This window comes from Rhododendron vialii, chromosome 3a (genome assembly GCF_030253575.1).
Source record: "Rhododendron vialii isolate Sample 1 chromosome 3a, ASM3025357v1".
Classification (NCBI taxonomy): Eukaryota; Viridiplantae; Streptophyta; class Magnoliopsida; order Ericales; family Ericaceae; genus Rhododendron; species Rhododendron vialii.
The window spans coordinates 17,101,479-17,118,875 of NC_080559.1; the positions used below are offsets into that span (position 1 = coordinate 17,101,479).

At 35.3% G+C, this 17,397-nt stretch overlaps 1 protein-coding gene across 1 annotated transcript; it reads right to left on the minus strand.

The window, feature by feature from the left end:
• Positions 1-9,830: 9,830 nt before the first annotated feature.
• On the minus strand, positions 9,831-17,002 carry LOC131318761 (chalcone--flavanone isomerase-like). The gene is made up of 5 exons (XM_058348729.1): positions 16,868-17,002; positions 14,265-14,387; positions 13,992-14,150; positions 13,075-13,298; positions 9,831-10,315 (listed from the first exon to the last, which is right to left on the minus strand). The coding sequence occupies exons 1-5, from the start codon at positions 16,980-16,982 to the stop codon at positions 10,148-10,150; spliced, it is 789 nt and encodes a 262-aa protein (XP_058204712.1). The 5' UTR covers positions 16,983-17,002; the 3' UTR covers positions 9,831-10,147.
• Between the last annotated feature and the right edge of the window lie 395 nt (positions 17,003-17,397).

Genomic DNA, 17,397 nt, shown 5'->3' on the forward strand with positions numbered 1-17,397 from the left:
CTAATGAGTGACAAAAGAGGACCGGCTAGGAAGAACTCCAAAAAAAGTGTAAAATGGATTGAGCTCAGCAAACGGCTTGGCCCAGTGCAATGAACGATATAATCGTCGAAACCCTTCCCTTTTACTGTGCAAAGTGCAAACGATAATTATTCGATCAATCATTTTATAACTATACTCATTTACACCTACTACTAGTATTGTGTCCATTTGATGCACGAGACAATAGAAAAAAGAGTTCATGTTGACGTTCTTTTTTGTTTCTTGTGCATCAAACGGACACAATGCTAATAAAAAAATAAGTAAATCCGTAGGTAGTTTAGAGATTAAAACCCACCTTGATATGCTCTACGTGAACAAATTCTCATAACAATTAGAGTCAAACTTGGTACCAAAAAATCCATGAACAGATTCTCTATAACAACTCCGATTTTTAGTTAGTAAAAATCTCGTTGTTTATTCAATTTCTTAAATTCTTCTTGAATGGCTTATTAATTTCTCGTTGATCTCTGTTAATCCGTCATACTTAGATTACATCTCTTGGCTAATATAATTAGCTTTTAACCAAATTAGTTAGAGAGACCTAACTACCAATCAATTTAGTTACCTTTGGACCATTACCCATTGGGCGATAAAAGTTAGGGTAATCTTTGTCCATTAGACGATAGGCCTTCCATTAGAATATTTGATTTAGTACTAGGATATAGTAATATATTGGTGTATATTCACATGTGCAAAGGACATATATGCTTTGTTTATTAGATATCTTTTTTCCCCATTATCCATTGGTTATTAACCGCTGGAAAAACTATTGTCCATTGGATAATAACCGCAAGGGAAATTATTACCCATTGGGTAATAACACCAATCTTCCTCCATAGATTTCCATGTGCCTATATACATTAAAATATTTGGATAAATCTAATCCCTAGATTTCTAAAAGTACTTTAATAATACTTAAGTACTAGTACTTTATGATTATTTTAATAAGAGAATCCTAGCCTTATATTCTATTAGATACTTGGTACTTCTTTTTATATTTAAATATATGGACATGTGTGCTCGTGAATCTTTTTATATAAAAGTCTTGATTTTCCAAAAGTATAATATCTATTAGTTTAATAGAAACATGTGCCTAATTAGAATTCTTTAATGGGATATTTGATTTTGAAAATCTAGTACCTTTGTACTTCTACAATATTATATATGCATATATATATATATATATATATAGTGTACTAGGAGAGAGAAAGAGGGAGAGAGAGAGAGAGAGAGAGAGAGAGAGAGGGAGGAAGAAAGAGAGAAGAAAGACAAATTGGGTTGTACCATGCTTTGATCACCATGATCTTCTTGCATCTTTTCAAATCCATGGGTGTATATTCTTCCTAGCCAAAAATCTACCTCTCAATTGTCCTTTTATGTTTGTTTAAATACCAAATCTTGTACAAACCCTTCTTCCCTCCACCAAGTCTTCCATAATCCAACCCAAGGTACAAAAATCTAGCCATGCAAGCCTAGATAGCCCCATGGCCTAACCCATCAAGCTTTCAATCAAGCTTGACAAGTAAAAGAAATCAAAGATGTAAAGAGAGAGAGAGAGAGAGAGAGAGAGATTTGGTTGAGAGAGGGAGAGGATGAGCCTTGGCCTATAAATAGCAAGCCATTCCAAGTTTAAACTCACACCTTCACTTCTTGCTCCAACTTCTCTCTAGAAAAACTTGTATTCTTTCTTTGTTCTTGCTTAGTTCTTCTTGTTCTTGAAGTTCTTCTTGAGTTCTTCAAAAAACTCATCCAAGGCCGCCACTAAACCGCCACCCAACCACCCTCTAGATCCAAAAGTAGTAGTAGTAGTAGTCAAGATCTAGTTTCAAGAGAAACCTTTCTCTTTCGAAACTACCGGGAGCATTTCGTAGGAAGTTACTCTGCCCAATCCCCGATGTACTTTCCGTAGCCGACCAACCGCCAAGAAGAACGGTATGTTATCCTTACCTACTTACTCTAAGTATATGTAAGATCTCCTTATCCTCCATCCCAAGTATAATGTAGGATACTCTTATAACTAGAACATCCCTAACTATTTTCTCTAGTAGATAAGATTATCTATTGCTTGTAATGTTTGGAATACCAACGTACTATCGCTAATGGAAACATGAGCATGATGTGATAATCAACTTGTTACTTTGAATAAACATATGTTGTTTAGAACTTTCCAAAAATGAGGAATGAACGATTTTCGAAAATGTAAGTCTTACCATTTGATTCGAAGTATTCGAGTTATGAAATGCTTGTATTACTTGTGATATAATATGGAGTTGGATGATCTTGTTAGATTACAATGAAAGACTCATGTATACTTTTGTCCTACCGCGGAGTCTATGCATGAGAACGAGACACGAAAATCGAAAAAGTAGAAACATGACACCTAGGGTGTGGTTAAGGAAGGAAATGTGTTCCGAAAAAGAAAATATTTTGAAACTACATTATGACCAGTGTTGGTAGCATAATGTGAGTTGTGTGTGTGAGTGTGTGCCCATGGGAACCCGGGACGGCGGAACCATTGTGAGGATACTCGGGAGACCGGAACGGCGGAACCGAGGTTGAGTGTGTGCTTGGTTATCCGCAGAGAGGAGCCAATGCAATGTGTGCTAATGGGAACCCGAGACGGCGGAACCATTGTGAGGATACTCGGGAACCCGGAACGGCGGAACCAAGGTTGGGTGTGTTAAAAAAATGAGTTTTTGAAATAATAAATGGGTTATGAAATGAGGAAAAATGGAGACACGGTCTACGATGAGTCGCATAGGAGGAACTCAGAAAATCACGGACACCAACGGTAGTTGAATATCGAATGTGGATGTGTGATTGTTATGCATTGTTATATACTGTTTGTAAGTTTAAGGTTGAGGTTAAGGAATTTCCTATTGAGCGTTGTAGCTCACGGTGTTGCCTTTTTGGTAACCCTGACATATTATATTGGTGGCGACGCCGGTATAATATGTCAGACCTCATAAACGAACATGGTGAACTCTACACCTTGGAGGCCTTTGGAGCCGAAGAACTAGCCCGGATGGAAGAAGAAGCGGAGCAGTAGTTAGGAACCCTAACTTCTTCCCTTGTTGAATAAAATGTATCTTTTGTTTATGATGTAATAATGAGCCAGACTCTCGTATTTATGTAATAAAATGTTTTATTAATGTACCCAAAATTGGGGGCGTTACATTTTCGCTGAACTGGGTACTCAAAAATATGTGAACAAATTCTTGGAACAAACAAAACATACTTTAAATTACCCAAACAACTTCTTGTAGCAAATGGAGCTGAAGAATACAGGTCCATGGAGCCGAAAAACTAAATCAAATATACTGGCTGAAGAACACAACCAAATATATGCCTAGCTAGCACCGTGGTCAAAATTTCGTAAATGCGTAGGTACGTAGTTTGGAAATGGAAACCAACCTTTGAGCAAATTGTATTTGCTTCATGAACAAATTCTTGTAATAATTACACTCGTACTTAGTACTCAAAAATCCGCAAACAAATTCTCATGAAGAATGAAACCGAATTTGTTGCTTAAATTTCCATGAACAAATTCTTGCAACAAACCAAGGAGTGAGATCATGGAAATTATTAGTGGGGGACGAAAATTAGAAATATTTTCATCAGTCAGGATGAATGTTAGAATTGCGTGCAATGATAATTCCGAAGAATGTGGGATTTGCTATTAGAGTTTGGAGATAGGAATATATCTATTCTAATATATATATATATATAATATCTCTATTCTAAAACAGAAGGGTGTGAGGACAAATTGTTGCAACGGCTCAGATTTGTTTATATACTAGGGATTAAACAACGCGTTTTGAACACAAAAAGTTTTTTATCTCAATTTTATTTATTTTTGATCTATCATCGCTATTTTCAATTTTCTAATCTAGAAACCCAACACCCTCTACAACCGTCGGATCGAATTTTCAAGAGATTATATCTATCCATTCGAGAATATACTTCATAATATAAATCTCTCATCCTTATGACTGGTAAATTCTTTCAATTAATTGCTTTTAAGTTTTTTCCTTAAAAGACTTGATTATCTTTTTGAATTTAAATCAACTCAATAATTGATTTCCCACTAATGTTGATTTCCTTATATTCAATTCAATATTTGCTTTTAAATTGTTTCCTTTTAGGTTGATTTCCACATGTAGCTAAAAAATATTGAATTGAATGTACATAAATCAACTTTAGAGGGAAATCAATAATTGATTTGATTTAAACTCATAAAGATAATCAAGCTTTTTTAAGAAAAAAACTTAAAAGTAATCAATTAAAAAAATTTACCAGTCATAAGATTAGGAGGTTTATATTAGGAAGTATACTCTCGAACGCACGGATATAAACTATTCAAAATTTGATTCAACAGTTGTAGATGGTGTTGGGTTTATATGAGTAGACAAAAACTGCTATATTTTATATAATATATATATATATATATATATGTAGAGTCCCCTTCTTATGAGGGATCCCCTACTTAGCTAAAGTGCGGACCTCATAGATCCCAATCTAATTTCAATGATCCAAGCCGCTCAATGTGATCAAAACGTGATTTTAAGGGTTCTCGCGAGAAATCGTCAAAAAAAATGGCAGGAAGGGCTTCATATGAACAGTTTTTTATTGAACGGTTCAAACAAAAACTGCTCAAATCAAGCCCTTCCTGATCATTTTTTTTGCCGATTTCTCGCGGGTACCCTTAAAATCATGTTCTAATCACAGTGAGTGGCTTGGATCATCAAAATTCAATCGGAAAATGGGAGAAATGAGGAGGTCCGCACTTAAGGAGCCTATTTAAGGAGAAATGGGATAGGTTGGATTCAATGCATTTTGGGCCTTTCTTTACTTCTAAACTTTTTTTTTACAAGGAGTGAACTTGCATTTTTAACAATTCTATCATTGTTTTTGTTTATAGGTTGTCTTGCAGTTACGTACGTATATTATTGTACACAAACAATTTGACTGCACAATGTTGTAAATAGACGGAAATAAGTGGGAAGCATTTTTACAAAAATAAATTAAAAAAACAAAAAATAAATGTTGTGATGGGTTTCATTTTGAGCAAGTTGGGTTTTGTTGGAATGGTGGTTTGGTGATGATTTTGGAACTTTGCCTAGGAGTGCATTGCTTATAGTGCTTTTATGGGCATTTTGATGCATAGAAAAGTTAGAGCCAGTTTGTAACTTCGTGCTTATTAGAATGGACTAGAGGCCGGGGTATACGAGATGTGTGTGCAAGTCGGATTTTCACAACATTTGTGAAAATTTGATCAAACAATAAGTGGAAGTATTTTTACAAAAATATTGTGAAAATTTGACTTGCACATGTATCGCGTGTGCCCTAGTCTCTAGTATAAATAAATGGTGTGGGCAAACTTGGAGCCAACTGCCATATTCCTGTTCCAATAAAAAAAAAACCTTGAAGCTAACTGTTTTTTTTGCTTTCAAATGGGCAACATGGGGGCAGACATGGGAGTAGCATTCAAGTACATGGGTAATGGGTGGAGCACGTGTAGAAATGTGGGTGGGACACGTGTTTGCTTGGAGAAATAAATCCATCGGTTTAAGTTTTGTTTTTAAAAAAAATTTAAAAATTCAAGAAATTAGGAATATGGGTTTAGAGACTTGTAAGGCTCACACACATTCCTATAGGATATTAATAATAGATAGATAGATACCTAAATGTTTTTCCTTACAATATTTATTTGTTGTTGTGCAAGTAAAGATGGAAAAAAAAAAAAAAAACCTCCCTATACGACAACGGTGAAATGACACGACTCGATAGTATCGACTAAAAAATATATATGAACAAACGGAACAATAAAAAAATCACGCAAACCAAATGTGCGAAAAGTGAAAAATGAAAAAAAAAAAAATCAATGGTGGAAGAGAGCACAATACTAAAAGTGAATGAGAAATTTTAAAAAAAAAAATGTATGGATGTATTAGAAACAAAGGCAGTTGAAGAAATGGAGAAATTAAAATTCTAGAAAATTAGAATGGATGGTTTGAAGGCTTTTCAAGGCTCACTACATTTCCTCAATATATTGATAGATAGATAGATAGATAGATTTATATATCCACACTTACAAGATTGTGGACTCCACACACAACACACACTAGATATGTGTAGTGTGGGCATGTAATTGGATGTAATTTTAGCATTTTTGTTATTCGATACTACCAGTTAGTGGTAATTATGCTCAATTAGGGGTGTAAACACCTAAACAGTGTAGTTTGGTACAATTTTGGCATTTTTTAAATCAAATCAAACGTTTCGGTTCGGACATCTTACCAACCAAACTAAATATTTCGGTTGGTTTGATTTGACCGATTTATTCTAGTTTTTGATTTTTTACTCATTCCACATTTAATAACAAGAAAATGAACTAAAATTTGAATCGCATGTAAATGTCAATAAACCATTTCCCTACCAAAATCTACACAAAACAACTTCATCATAGGCACGCCCATCCATAAACCAAGACTACTTGTTCTAAACACGAAGGGAACTAATTAATCCACAAACAATCTTCTATTTGTGCACATACGCATAAGGTATAACATGGGTTTTTACTAAGGGTACGCATCGTATCGTGTCTTGTCAGATTCTTATCAAACACCTATTAACATAGACGTATTAAATATCTCAATATTAACCCGACCTACTTTAAACCAACAGGTGTTCGGGTTCACTCTCTTAAGACCCTTAGTTATTTTTAGTAACATTTATATAAAATTATACACCTTCCAATATTGTTACATATGTACATATAATTATGTTCAATAATAAAAATGAGGACATTTTCAATACCATCATAATCACAACAATGATAAAACTAACAAAAAAAAAAAAATTAGCCAACATTAACCAAATCATGTCAATTGGCTTCAACGAATTTATAAGATGTTTTGCTTTCGAAAGTAGAAACACATTCAGGACACTAGCCTAAACGAATTTAATTAATTTTTGATTTTTTAGCATAGAAAGTAGAAGTACACTGATTAGGAAATTCAATACTCAATTGGCTTTGATCATAATAAAACTCTGTAATGGAATTTTTTTTTTAACATAGAAAGTAGAAACACGGTGATTAAGAAATTCAATATTCAGTTGGCTTCGAGAAAAAAAAAAAGTTTCTATCATGGGTTCTATAATAAATGCATGTCTTGCCTTTCCATAATTACACTAATATTTTCCTATACAAGTTGACAAAACATGTTTTTAGAAAATCAAATCTTCTACTGATTAGAAAGTTGAAGAGAATCAAAACTACAGTAATATTTAAGGAAGCAAAAGTACGGGCTATGAATTTGTACAGTCAATGTCTTGTGGCTTAACGCGCGGATCAACATATATATTATATATATAGGGTTGGATATATAGGCTCGATGAACTATCTGTGAAATACTCCTACATGGAATGATTTTTTATTTTTTTTAAGGCCAGACATGATTATAACTTTTCTTGGCACTGTGAAAGCACATTTTCTGCCGAGCAAAAAAAAAAGAAAGCATATTTTCTGCCAAAGCAAATCAAACGACTGGGCCTTTTTGTTAATTAGATGAATTTTAGACCATTAGAGAGGTCCATTTGCTGAATTTTAAGAACCTTTTGTGGCTATATATTTAAAGGCATTTCAAGGCTTAGATTTTTAAATGGAAAATTTTCAAAAAAGTCCTTGAACTTTTAAAAAATTTACAAAGAAACATCTGAACTTTAACTAATTACAAAAAGACACATAAACTTACCATTCCGTTAACAAAAAAAGCCCCCGCCATCCAATTCCGTCAATTTGTAACGGATGGAGCTAACGGAATGCATTAACCTTCCTCTCTTCTTTTTTTTGCTTTTAACTTTTTTAAGTAATAAATAAATATACCAATAAAATACAGTACTTTTTTTCCTTACTATTTATCAAAAATTATTTTAACCTTATTTACAAAAATAACCCCCTTTTTACTTTCAAATTTTACTCCTCCTCTCTCTCTCTCTCTCTCTCTCTCTCTCTCCATCTTTTTTTTACTAGAAATTCGACCACACCACCAATTAACCCCGTAATTAACGGCCAAAGTCCTAGCCCCAATTTCAGAATTTTGAAATTACTTTTTTTGGGGGAGATGATTTTCACACTCCCCTTTTTGATAACCACACTCCCTTTTTGTCTTTTAGCAAAAAAAAAAAAATCATATGCTCTGAATACTAAAAAAACAAAAAGAAAGAGTGTGGCTATCAAAAAGGAGAATGTGAAAATCACTCCCCTTTTTTTAACCTTCATTTTGTTTTTTACTTTTAAAAATTACTTTCAACTCTTTCTTTTTTAGTAATGAATAAATATGCAATAAAGTTTTTTTCTTACTATTTTTTAAAAATTACTTTCACCACAGTTTTTTTTAACTATTTATGAAATTAGGGCTAGGGCTTTGCCAGTTGGTTGTGTGGGGTTGAATTTCTAAATAAAAAAGAGGGAGAGAGAGAAAGAGAGAGTGTTAAAGTAATTTTAGTAAATAGTAAAAAATAAGGTTAAAGTAATTTTTGATAAATAGTAAGAAAAAAAGAACTTTTTTGCCTATTTATTTACTACTAAAAAAAGAAAAGGAGTTACAAGTAATTTTTGAAAGTAAAAAGTTAAAAAACGGGGGGGGGGGGGGGGGTTGGAGGTGTACGCTTTCCGTTAACTCCCTCCGTTACAACTTGACGAAATTGGATGGCGGGGGCTTTTTTGTTAACGGAATGGTAAGTATAGGTGTCTCTATGTCATTAGTTAAAGTCCAGGTGTCATTAGTTAAAGTCCAGGTGTTTTTTTGTAAGTTCCTGAAAGTTCAAGAGCTTTTTTGAAATTTTCTGATTTTAAATCTGTTAACAAATCCAGGAAAAAGAATTGGAGATATTAGTTAATAAGGGGATAAGATAGTAAGGGGTATTAACAGACTGGACTAGAAATGTTTTGAAAATATGAGGTGGACTGAACATGTTACAAAATCCTATAATGAACCTTACAACAATTCTTTATCTTTTCTATTGGCCAATACCGAGCACTCTCTCATTTTTATTTTTATTTTGATTGGCTGCACTCTCAGTTTAATTTGCTAAATGTGTTGATCTCATAATCTATTTGTTTCCATCTAGATGTAAAGATTTTCATTTGAACCAGATATTAAAAGGGTAGAGCATAAGATGGCTGCAGTGGCAAGGGAGAGAGCATGGGCTGAAAAACTGGCAGAGCTGCAACGCGTTGAGGAAGAGAAGAAGAAGAAGGAGGAGGCCATGGCTTTGAGTGGTGGTTATAACTTTTTGGCCCTGTACAAGTTGGACACGTGAACCTTGATTCTTGTCTTAAAGAAAAGTTGTTCCTTTTTTATCCGTGGAGTGAAATCTAGCTACTGGGTGATAAGTCCTTGTTTCCTTGTTTAAATTTACACCCTCGTACAACCTGGAAATGTGTTCAGACCCAGTTTTGGCTTTAGCTAGTGTAGTCTCTCTATGCTGTTTTCACATCAAATGGAGTTGCGATGAGAAAGGAAAATGAGAGGGGAAACTAAATGAATTAACTTTTTCTCCAACGTAAGTATGCTTGCACTCATCCATTTTAAGAACATAGCATTAAGGGCTGGCAAAGAAACCAGACAATCGGGAGGAGCCAAAGAAGGTGAGTTCCATTTGAGTCCGGTTATACCCTAGCAAAACATACCCACACAATATAAATCTCTAATCCATGATGTCCGTAAATACTACCACCATTATGCTGAATTTAGGGTCGAGATGTTTTCCATTGCAAAGAAGAAGAATGAGAATCATCTGAAACTGCAGATACTGAAGTTACGAGTTTACAATGCAAAAACGGAAGCCTCCTTATTACACTGACAAAATGGAAACAAGAGTAATGCAAAGATCATATAGGTAAATTTACTCATTCAAGAACCAGGTACATTTACTCATTCAAGAAACAGAAAAATCAACTGGGAAGTGAGACCCTACCATGTTATCTTCTTCCCTCTCATAGATAACAAGTTTTTTTTTTAAACAGACTTCTTTTCTTTTTTCCTCGAAATCCTGCAGAAATTTAAATTCAGACCAACCATGGTGATATTCCTTTAGCGGCTTATGTCTCCTTGAATAATTCAGACATTCTTGTCGCCAAACTCTGCTTTGCTGCAGGGGAAACACCATGGTTCCCGATGATCGATTCCAATACTGCTTCCGACAATTGTTTGTTCTCAATTACCACTTTGCCCTTCTTAGGTAACAAGCCATGTTTCGAGAAGCCAATCTGTGGTCAGAAAAGAAATAAAGAACCATCAACAAGAATTCAAATCCATTTATTGTTCCAATGTAACTTCCCACGCACACACAAACAGATGTATACATGTGAATATACATATATACCTACATACATAATCCCAAAGTTTGTCCTATTACATATGATCAACAATAAAGAACAATAAATGCAATAGCCAAATGATGATGAGCAATATTAGTCAGCCATCAACTTCGTGTTTGAGGATGAGCAATATTAGTCAGTCATCAACTTTGTGTTTGATGATGAGCAATATTACATATGATCAAGAATAAATGCAATAGCTAAATGATGATAGCAATATTAGTCAGCCATCAGCTTTGTGTTTGATGATGAGCAATAAGGGTTAAAATAGCAACTCCGGCTCCTTGGGAAGTATCAAATAAATGGCTACTTGAATTGTGATTTTGAGCATTAAGATTCCACTGACCTGTAAGCAGTGGGCTAACCCTCGGGAATGCGGTAATAGGCTGTTCTACGCACACTGGACACGCAGCTTACTGAATCAATTGTGACACAGATGGGAATGCACGTATGCATAAGTTTGTGTGTGTGTGAGTCCATGTGTGTATGTGTGTGTCCACATCAATGAAGAAAACTTGAGTTGAGAACACATTGGGCCTAGACTTCATTGAAAAAGCATGTCTCTTCAGTTTTCACAACTAATTGGCAAGGTAGAAAAATAGCCTATACAGTGATATGACTCAATAGATAGAAGTAAACCTTTAATCCACCAAAACGAAAAGTCTTTAGGTAATATGAACAGCTTTTAGGGAAACCAAGAGCACTATATAAAAAGATCAAAAGAAAGACAGAAACACATTTGCTTCAACAGTTGATATTTGTAGAACACTTGTCAAAAACAAATTTTATACAAGTTCATTCTTCATGGCTTAATGGTTTAAAAACAGTAAACTGTTTTCCTGGGCCTGGTTTACATCTTGTTAGGACAGGTTTGATCAAGTCCATATAAAAATGGGGAATGCTACGTACAAAGAAAACTTACCCCGAAAACAGCAATCAATGGTTGAGAATCACTTTGATGATTGGGTCACACACATCAAAGTGAATCTCAACCATTAATTGCTGTTTTCGGGGTACTTTCGGGGTAAATTTTCTTTGTCCCTAGCATTTTTGTATAAAAATTAAGCTTGGTTGATAAGAAATCGTCAACTAGTAGAGAACCACAAGTCATGACTACTGAAAAGAAAAGAAATTCCTAAATCCTTATGTCCTAATTGATGCTGCTTTGGGGGTACAAGTTGGAATCAACATGCAACCTCCTGTCTCATAAATCATCACTTTTTCGTTTCTCTCAATTCTTTAAAAGAGAAGTTTGAATAAGCGGCTACAATGTTTCCAAATCAATTAACTACATTATTTATTTTATAATCAACATGAATGAAAGAGGGCCCAGGCTTGCAGTCCTCTGGGGCTAAGGTTAAATGTGTTAAAGTCTGTGTCCCCAAGAAGGAGGGTGGTTTGGGTTTTAAAGTCCTTAGAGAATGGAATAAGGCTACTATGGCTAGGCATCTCTAGGCTGTGTAAAAACTAAAAAGGTTGACACTACGTGCGTAAAATGGATTCAAACCTATGTGATCAAGCATCATATGTAGTTTTTGACATATGAATACTCCATATGATTCTTATTGGACTCTCAAGAAAATTATCCACTTGATGGACATCGCTCAAGGCTGGATACAATATGCAATTGGTAATGGAAACTCTACTTTTCTGTGTCATGATAATTGGGATCCTTTGGGTCCATTGCTCAGGCATTAGGGCAGAAGAGTGGTGTTCAATTTGGGGAGGTCTTTGGCTACAAAGCTGTGCTCCATTATTGATGAAGGGGACTGGAAGTGCCCTAGGGCCAGGAATCCTATACTTCAGGAGACCAGGGATAACACCCCCGTGAATTTTAAAACAGTTGTTCACAAAGTGGATGAAGTTAGGTGGTTGCTCACTGGGAATGGTGTGTATTCCTCAAGGTTTGCATGGGAAGCTATGAGAACTACAAGCTGCTTAGTCAAATGGTACAAGGTTGTGGGGTTTCAACACTATGTCCCAATGTGGGTTGTGATCCTTTGGATGGCCTGTCATGGAACATTATGAACAAAAGATAAACTTGCTAAATGGGGAACTGTTACATTTTGTGTGCTCTATGATGGTGCTAATTAAAGCCCCTGTCATCTATTTTTTGCATGCCCTTTTTCTGGGTGGGTATGGAGAACCGGCTTGAGCAATGAGGGGTGATAAGGGGCCTGTGGGCTTTGACCAGGAGCTGGAATGGATGATCCAGAGGGGCAAGCATGGTTCTGTTTTGAACTCTTTAATCAAACTGATTTTTTCTGCATCTATCTTTGGGGGAAATGAATGCAAGGATTTTCCAGGCAAAAAGCGGGGATCGGGCGGTTGAGGATATCAGGGCTTGTTTAATGGACAAGTGTTAAAATTCAGCTGAATGGCAAAGGATAGGGAGGTGTGGCCTGTCTAGTTTCATGCATGTTAGGACTGTTTTGGAGCTTTGGCTTTGTGTTGTGCTGGTTCAATGTTTTGATCTTACTTGCTTGTCTAGCTTGTAATGTCTGATCGTACGGGATTTAAGGCCACAGTCTTGCCTCCTTTTTTCGGAGTGTTTCTATAAGAAATTACTTACCAATAAAAACATGACAGAAAGAACAAGATAGTGAAGAAAAAGGCAGAACTAAACAGTCTTGGAAGGATGTACTAACCGTTAGCGACCCAAGAGGTGATTGGGTGAAAAGAACAGAAGCACCAGGAGGGAAAGTCTTGTTCTTGAAGACCTCAAGAAACTGTTTAACGGCTTTGGCCTCTGCATCAGTATAGGTTCCTATTCCTTTCCAATATGCAACACAATTTTCCACCACTTTCTCTGAGTATTGCTTGCCCGTTAAAGGCAATATCATTGTCACTTGTGTGAATTTCTCAAAGGGACCTAAACAAGAAATTACAAGATAATCTCATGTATTGGAGATCGGAAAAACAAAAAGGACAGAAATCGCATTCTTCTTATCTTTTAATATCAAATATCAATTGAAAATCACATAAGTCTCGACAGTCATTCCAGTTTGGTCGCATGATTACAGCACAGAAGCACAAAGAAAGGCCTAAAGAATTGGGATGATTGCCAATATTGAGGAGAACCCACCAATTACAAAATACAAAGTGCATTTATAGAGATGACACTTATTATACAAGCCACGTAATGATATTTCACTTGCTAATTACTTCTAATGACAAAGTAAGGACAGACGAGAAATTGGATGAAGAGAATGCAATATTAAACTTAATTCTATTTAGGAGCGTGGAATGATTAGGAAGCTAGCTAAACTAGGCTCCTAAATAAAATAGATTTCAATATTCTATTCATCAGTAAGTTTTATTTAGGAGCGTAGAATGATTAGGAAGCTAGCTAAACTAGGCTCCTAAATAAAATAGTTTTCAATATTCTATTCAGTAAGTTTTATAGGAAGTTGTTTCTTCCTTATATCCTTTTAACTCATTAGATAGATCTTTTCTTTCGGGTTTCTCCATTTCACCATTTAATTGATTCTTTTAAAATACTTAATTTCACAATTTTCGGCTCATTAAACATGTATATACAAATCAGCAGTAATTATATACATACCAGATACGATGTCCCTAAAGAACTTAACGGACTCCGTCAACTCCTCCGCACTCTTGCCCTTCCACTTAACCGCGAGCGACGCTACGGCGCTCGCTTCTAGGTACACTCCAATGGCGGTGAACTTTATGAACTTGCCTTGAATCTCCAAACCTCTCTCCCCTACGCATGTACGTTAACATCAGCCAAAAAACGTCAGATCAAAACGGCGAGATTATTACAAGTGATTAAGGTGTAGTGCACCGGTGGGGCGTATTGAGAGGTAGAAATATTAACCTGCGCCACCGAGGAAGAAGGAGTTGATCGTGCCCGGTGGTTTGACCACAGGAGGAAAGACATGGCCCTTGATTATTATTATGGTGACGGCCGGCAGCGGCGGCGGAGACGTTGCTCCGACTGCTGTGATTTTTTTAGCTCACTAGATTAGCAGAAATAAATGAGAATGCACTCCGAGAATGCATGTCGTTCAAGCTTTGTGGAGAATTTTATATGTATAGATATATAGAGAAGAGAAGGGGGGCGATTGTAATTAAGGAAGGATGATTGGGTAGATTGGACCACGTGGGGTAGGTAGACGTGGCACGAGCTGCACCAGTCATTCTAACGTAATACTCCCTCCGTCCCAGTTTGTTTATCCCTTTTTTGACTTTTTGAAAGCATTTGACCTATCAAAAAATTGGCTATAATTTTCAATTCGTAATGTTTTTAATATGTAATATGAATTTTGATAGATCTCAATTAATTTTATTATACAAAATCTTTAAAAAAACATTATAAAATGTAAGATATAAGGCTCCGTTTCAAAAACATTCTTAAAAAATAAGTAGCTTATTTTACATTTTCAAACTCAAAAATAATGTAAATGAAAAATATTTTTTCAATTTTTTTTGCATCGTATAAAAGATCTCGATGAGTTCTTTCAAACAAGATCCATATTGCATATTTTTAGATTTCAATAAGTCCATAATATTTGAGCTTGAAATTGCCTTCTTAAAAAATAAGGACTTTTTTCGCGTTCTGGAACGGGCTCTAAGTATATTTTTAAAAGACACGTATTTCAACAATTGGACAAACAAATTGGGACAGAGGGGATAGTATAATTGAAGGGTGGATCGTTGTATAGGACCCAATTTTAAAGTTATGTAATCTTGGAAGACGTAAGCTCGCTGCGGGTGGGTCACCTTAACCCTTTTTTTTTTTTTGGAAAATGACAGCCAGTGATGTGTTTTAATAATTAATACCCGTCAAAAGACATGCTAAGAATATTTGCTAATGCTGAAAATGTCCATAGCGGGTATTAATTATCAAAACACGCCATTGACCGTCAATTTTCCTATTTTTTTTAATCCATTAAAAATTGGGCTGCACATACGTCAGACCGGGCCGTATTCGGACCGAATTTGAACTAGATAATGACACTTGTGCATGTCCAAGCCCGACTCATTATTAAACGGGCTTCATTATAATATTTCTAAACCCAGCTATCTTAAAATTTCATTTTGCAAGCCCCTTCAACTAGCTCATTTTTTTCTCTAAGTAAAGTATAATGTCCATTAATGAATAATCATCCCCACTATTATAAATTAGAGTTTACAATCATAATTATTACAGTTTTTTGAAGACTAAGGAATATATGTATATGTATGCATTAAAAAACAAGTATTGTCTATTGTAGTAGTTTTTTTATTCCTTCTTAATAGTTTTTTTTCTATAATATAAATATATAATGCATGTCATTGTTATTACTTTATCGGGGCAAGCTGGACTTGATTTTAGGAGATATTCCAAAACCCATCCCATTAATTAAACCAGCTTAAAAACTCAACCCAATCAATACAAGCCCTTAAGAAAATGTGTTGGGTTCGGCAGGCCAGTGTGTAGTTCACAAGACAACTAAGCCCAACAACTTAACCAATACAATAAATGAACACATTATATGGTAGAAATAAAGAAACAAATGAATAGTCCATTAATAAGGGAAAAACACTCACATGCAGGTGGGGACTCACATGCAGATTGAGGAGATTCGAACTCTTGATCTCCTAATAGATGCAACAGTCCTGACTAATTGAACTAACCCTAGTCGCTTCTTTACCCATTTGTTTGGATTGTTATAAAAAGAAAGACTCCTATCTTTCTTTTTCTTTCTTTTTTTTGGTCTCAACTCATTTTGAGCGAATTAGTATTGTTAGAACTTCCGCTTGACCAAAAAAAAAATAGTATTGTTAGGTATTAGCTGGAAAAGAAGGTGGGGCTCAACCCCCGCCCTCTTGTGTGAGAGTACAAAGGAGGCACAATCTCCTATTGCCACTTGAACTACAATCATGTCTATTGTAAATGATTGTACAAAGCATATGGAGAATAAACTCATTTGAAGACCCCAACTCTCTCTCTCTCTCTACACCCAATAAAGACTTTTAATTTTGAAATTGATTGGTTTTAATATTAGATCATAAATTATACCGAAAATTGTTTGTATCTAATTGTGCCCAAGTAAAATAGGATGTGTTATTTTCTTTGATAAACACTAGGGCTATTGATGTATATTTTCATAGTTTGGAAAATAATCTTTTTAATTATTTACCTGTTGTTTACTTAATGATTGATATGGAGCATATGTTTAGTTTACAAAATCAATGCTTAATTTTGATTTTTTTTTCTTAAGGTAATGTGCCCCATCCTGTGTAAATCCTAAGTCCGAACACCATATTTTCTCCTTATTAAAACTAACAAAACCTCAACAACAACAACATATATGTTGAGAAATAAGAATAATAATTCTAAATAAAATAAAATAAAAGCACAAATTTCACCCCGAATCAGAATTCCTTAAAGTCGACACAAACTCCAGAAAATATAGATCTGATTGCAAAACTTACTAAAAATAAAAGGAGCTAGAGACAGAAAAAGAGAAATATGAAGCAAATTGATCTGGTTTCCGGTCGTTGGACCTCCATCGCCAAACCTCATGACTAATCCTTGTCCAACGTTCATTCGTTGAACCTCAGCTTCTTTGGGTGGGTGAGAGAAATAGAGAGAGAGATAGAGAGAGAGAGATATATATATATATATAGAAGGAGAGACAGAGAATGTGTGTGGGCGCGCGTGATCGGTTGGGGAGAGAGACACTGATCAATGGGAGAGAAAGGCCAGGGGCAAATTAATTGGTGGGGAGAGAGAGTTGTGGTGTATGGTTCTTCTTATTTTTTGGAGAGTTGTTGATTCAATAGTAAGTTACTCCTAGCTTTTTAATTACCTTTATTTCTTCCGGCCATGGACTGGGCTTTGGTACCATTGGTTGAATTAGAGCCGGTGTGTGGCTTCCGAATCGTTAGTTGAATTAGAGCCATTGTGTTACTATTGAAAATTACAACGGTTAAATTCCCGGGGAAAATGACGGCTGAGGACC

Excerpts from the sequence above, each read along its gene's own strand:
- LOC131318761 (XM_058348729.1), bottom strand. The coding sequence starts at position 16,982 with ATGAACGTTGGACAAGGATTAGTCATGAGGTTTGGCGATGGAGGTCCA. Across the intron at positions 13,299-13,991 it reads CTTTAGGGACATCGTATCTG|GTCCCTTTGAGAAATTCACA; the intron begins GTATGTATATAA and ends TTTCTTGTTTAG. Across the intron at positions 10,316-13,074 it reads CACCTCTTGGGTCGCTAACG|ATTGGCTTCTCGAAACATGG; the intron begins GTTAGTACATCC and ends TTCTGACCACAG.